Source organism: Aphanomyces astaci (genome assembly GCF_000520075.1).
Source record: "Aphanomyces astaci strain APO3 unplaced genomic scaffold supercont1.19, whole genome shotgun sequence".
Classification (NCBI taxonomy): domain Eukaryota; phylum Oomycota; class Saprolegniomycetes; order Saprolegniales; family Verrucalvaceae; genus Aphanomyces; species Aphanomyces astaci.
This window is the reverse complement of record NW_009798282.1, coordinates 691,879-695,752: the sequence shown is the minus strand read 5'-3', so window position 1 is coordinate 695,752 and position 3,874 is coordinate 691,879. Positions and strand designations below refer to the sequence as shown.

The window sequence follows — 3,874 nt, the reverse complement described above, 5'->3', positions numbered from 1 at the left end:
GATCGAAATGTACAACTTTGTATTGGTCACGGGCGGGATTGGGTCTATCACTTGAACCGACGCCATCACGCTCACGTCCAGCCGCACACCTTTGCCCACATCTACCGTCACGACCAAGTACACGTTGTACGAGCCAGCCTTGCGAAGCACCAACGACGTCGGAATGAACGATGTCGGGCCAGTGATGTTGATATCGATCAACGAAGGGTGCGAAGAGAACGGACCGCACGACGCGTTGCGGCGACACAAGGCCAGAGTTGCTTGAGATACCACAAACCCGGCTCGGGTATGGCGATGATTGTTTTAGTCGTGTAGTGGTGGTTGGGGTTCGGTCGTGTCTGAAACCGGTGTTGTGTCTGGACGGAGCTTATTGCTTGCCATGGGCGTCTATTGGTGATGGGGCAATCAGCCGCGACCAGTGCCCAGAGAAGACTCTCACCTGGTGGCATTGCCTGGATTAATAGTTGGAGGACCACTACTACGCACCAATCCCAGATAGTCGTTCATCTCAACCAACTACCAGTAGCCCTTCCAATTCCAGGTGGAGTTCACATAACCTACGTACTCACCTCGTTGCCGCTACTAAACTCCACCAAATCGGCACAGCGACCCCATTCATGTGAACCACCAGGCTAGCTCATAAATATTACTGTATTTAACTTGTCCACGAGTCGCCGCCAGCACCAGCCACTAAAGTATAAACCTCCGCCACGTTAGAGCCGTTCCCCCACTCCACATGTACGCCAACCAACACAATGACCCCATAACATGACTCGACGTCAGCAACAACTACCACCACATCAACCACCTCCATATCAACAACGGACGCGCCCAACCCAAGCCCTCCTTGACGACAGCTGTCGTCACCACCACTTCTACGCCAGCCAACAAGCTGGCTCCAGACACAACTGAGACCGTGCAAGCGTTGACGCCAGCATCATGTACTGTATCACCGCATCAACTACGGCGACGACCAAGTCATCCTCGATGACAGCAGACCCAACCTCCACGTCACACCAACCAACAAGTTGGCCCCATACACGTTTGAGCCCCTGATCCGTCCAAGAGACGACACCAACACTATCCATCCTAACTGCCGTGCCCAAACCATTCTCGACGACTACAGACCCCACCACCATGTCCACGCAACCACCACGGTGGCTTCAAACCCAATGTGGTGCTTCACCCGCCAGGCAATGAAGGCGTCGTTAGTTCACATACACTTCGATTCCTGTAGCATTATTCATCTCTTCTAAAGCTTCTCACTGGCGCGCAACGCAGTTTGGCCTGTGTGTAGTCCAGTAGCTCCACCAACGATGGGAGGACGGCGATGTCCGCGCCATGTTCTTATTGCTACTAGGGAACTCTTCGAGAGTTCGTACTCCGCTGAGTGAACCTATATATTGAATGCTACATGTCATTCCTTGCAAGCGTGCGCACCATATCGCTGAGCTGACATCTGTACTCTCGGAAGCGACTTGCCATCACCCCATTCTGGTGTATTTACCTATATAATCCGATACTTCATATCCAATTAGACAGGTTTATTCGGAAAAGTCAAGTTTTGGCATACATAAATTAAGTGAAAATGAAGGCGACAACTATTCTGCGCCAGAGTTGTATCAAACTAAATGCCTCCTTGCCTTCACCTCAGTGTACAGTGGGGGACCTCAGAAACTGTCACAAACTGTACCTGCGCACACACCAACTATCACTCGCTATGCGACAGTTCCCTAATGTAATCACCTTGCCTTGTACTTCCTCCGTCCCACAATACTTGCGTAAAAGTACTTATTACCAGGGCTATGTCATGTCCCTAAACCATGGTATTCCATGCGCACTACAGTACCGGTATTTTGCTGTGCTGTTTCAAAAATAGAAAAAAGCGGATAAGATAGAGTAACGTACTATTGAATCACGGACCTTCCTCATGCCTTAGACTGATTGCCACTGAGCTACAGAAACTATTCATTTAACGAGACACTTCGAAAACACTCGTATACTGTACCTGCGCTACCAATCACACGCCAGTTGTTTCATTAACGTTAGTGATTTGCTCTGAATTGCCTTGGAAAAACAGGAGGCTGCGGGAAATGATCAACTTTTCGATCCTCAAACGATATGACAGCAAGTTGTTCATCATACAACACGCTAGAATCAAATCGTGTCCAGCCTGAGAAGAAAGCAGCGGTGCACTGCTTTTAATTTAACCGTTTTGAAGGATTGCCATCTTCTTCAATCAAGATGATAAAATATTGCCACTTTAGAATTGCTGAGGACCACATAGGAATTGCTGAGAGCCACATCAGAATTGCTGAATCGCACATAGTTTTTGCTGAAGGACACATGAAATTTGCTGGAGGCTGCGGGAAATGACGAACATAGCCATCGTTGGCGACATAAGCGTATGTCTAGACGAAGGAGACGAGTTTTGGTGCAAGGCGACTTTGTATTCGATTCCGCTGTTCAAAACGTATACAGCATGGACATCAAATTTTGGCCGCCAGGTACGATGCTTTTTGGAAAAGTATCCACGAGAATACCGTTACGTATTTTTAATATAAAATAAGTATGTCATAATTTAAAAAGATAACATCGAAATATAGCATAAAGTTAACATACAAGTAAGTTAACATCAATGTTTGTCATAATTTATGACAAACAATGTTAACTAGTATCGTGACTTTGTCGTTGAATTGCTCAGCAACGGCTTGTCTGGGCGTGATACATTTAATATGAAGACTGAAGCGATGGCTGCGGGCAATATAACGAGACGTAATGTGTGGCGATTACACTTATTTAGCATCCGTGAAGTGACCTCAAACATGCCAATAGCTTACTTTGGGTGTGATTATACCCCGCAATAAGCATCGTAACACCGTCCATGCCGCTTTATTACGTAGTATCAATGCTGCTGTACATGCTACAATGTTCTTGCGTTGATCGGTGATCTCTGAGCCACGAAACAGCACATTAAAGACGCATTTTGGCGAAAACTTCAAATATAGCGTGAAAGATGACAACTGTACATACCTAATGCCAAAGTTATGACTTCTTTAGCACTTAGTCTAGCCTAATAAAGACTAGGGACGAATCATGCGTGGTCATGGCCATGGTGTGGGGTTAGGTCACTCTGTGATTGGATAAACGATTCGTCATTTACAACCAATCCCTGCATCGTAGCAATCAGAAGTCAACTTGAGACGCAACAATCCTCTGGTGCACATTGGACAGTCCCGGTGGTACTACTGTACGTGGCAAGGAAATATAGTACAGGTAATACTATTGCAACCGCCATAGCTGACTCCTTGAAGTTCTCGTTGGACGTGGGGCTCCATGGTACAAAAGGTTGAGCGACAGTCCGAGTACTTTACACCTATTTTGGATTGAAACGGTAATTTGGAATGTTTCACTGCCCAGCGCCGCCTATAGCAGTTTATTGCATCATGGTGAGGAAGTGTGTTGCGACGACGACTCTTGCATCGCCAAACGTCACATACACCATCAGCTCCCTCCACAGCAGCAAGAATAGCAGCAGCCGTCGACCCAGAAGCGAGCACAAGCGCCAGAATCCACCACCAAATGAACCACTTGCAACCAAGGCAATCAACACCCATCGTCCCATCCAGGTGGCACGAAAGAACGATCTGACATCTGGAATGGACGAGGTGGCCTTGGCCACAACAACATCGTCTCAGGACATTCCACTTGCCACGACCTACGTAGGTGGCAAGCTGGAGAAGCACGGATCGCTGCGAGACGTCCAAAATGTATGTTAGTCTTGGTGCAGTATATCTTTGACAACGTTTATGAATGGCAGACTGTGGATCGCTCCTGTTGGCCCCGAATGTCCAATGCATGGGTGCTGGACAAG

General features: G+C 47.5%; 1 protein-coding gene across 1 annotated transcript in view; it reads left to right on the top strand.

The window, feature by feature from the left end:
- H257_08628 (hypothetical protein) overlaps positions 1–265 on the top strand; it is a gene marked incomplete at both ends in the record, with an annotated part of 3,581 nt that extends 3,316 nt beyond the window's left edge. Inside the window, one exon of the mRNA XM_009834592.1 lies at positions 82–265. Within this exon, the coding sequence (XP_009832894.1) occupies positions 82–265 (184 nt within the window). The remainder of the gene's footprint in view (positions 1–81) is intronic.
- Between the last annotated feature and the right edge of the window lie 3,609 nt (positions 266–3,874).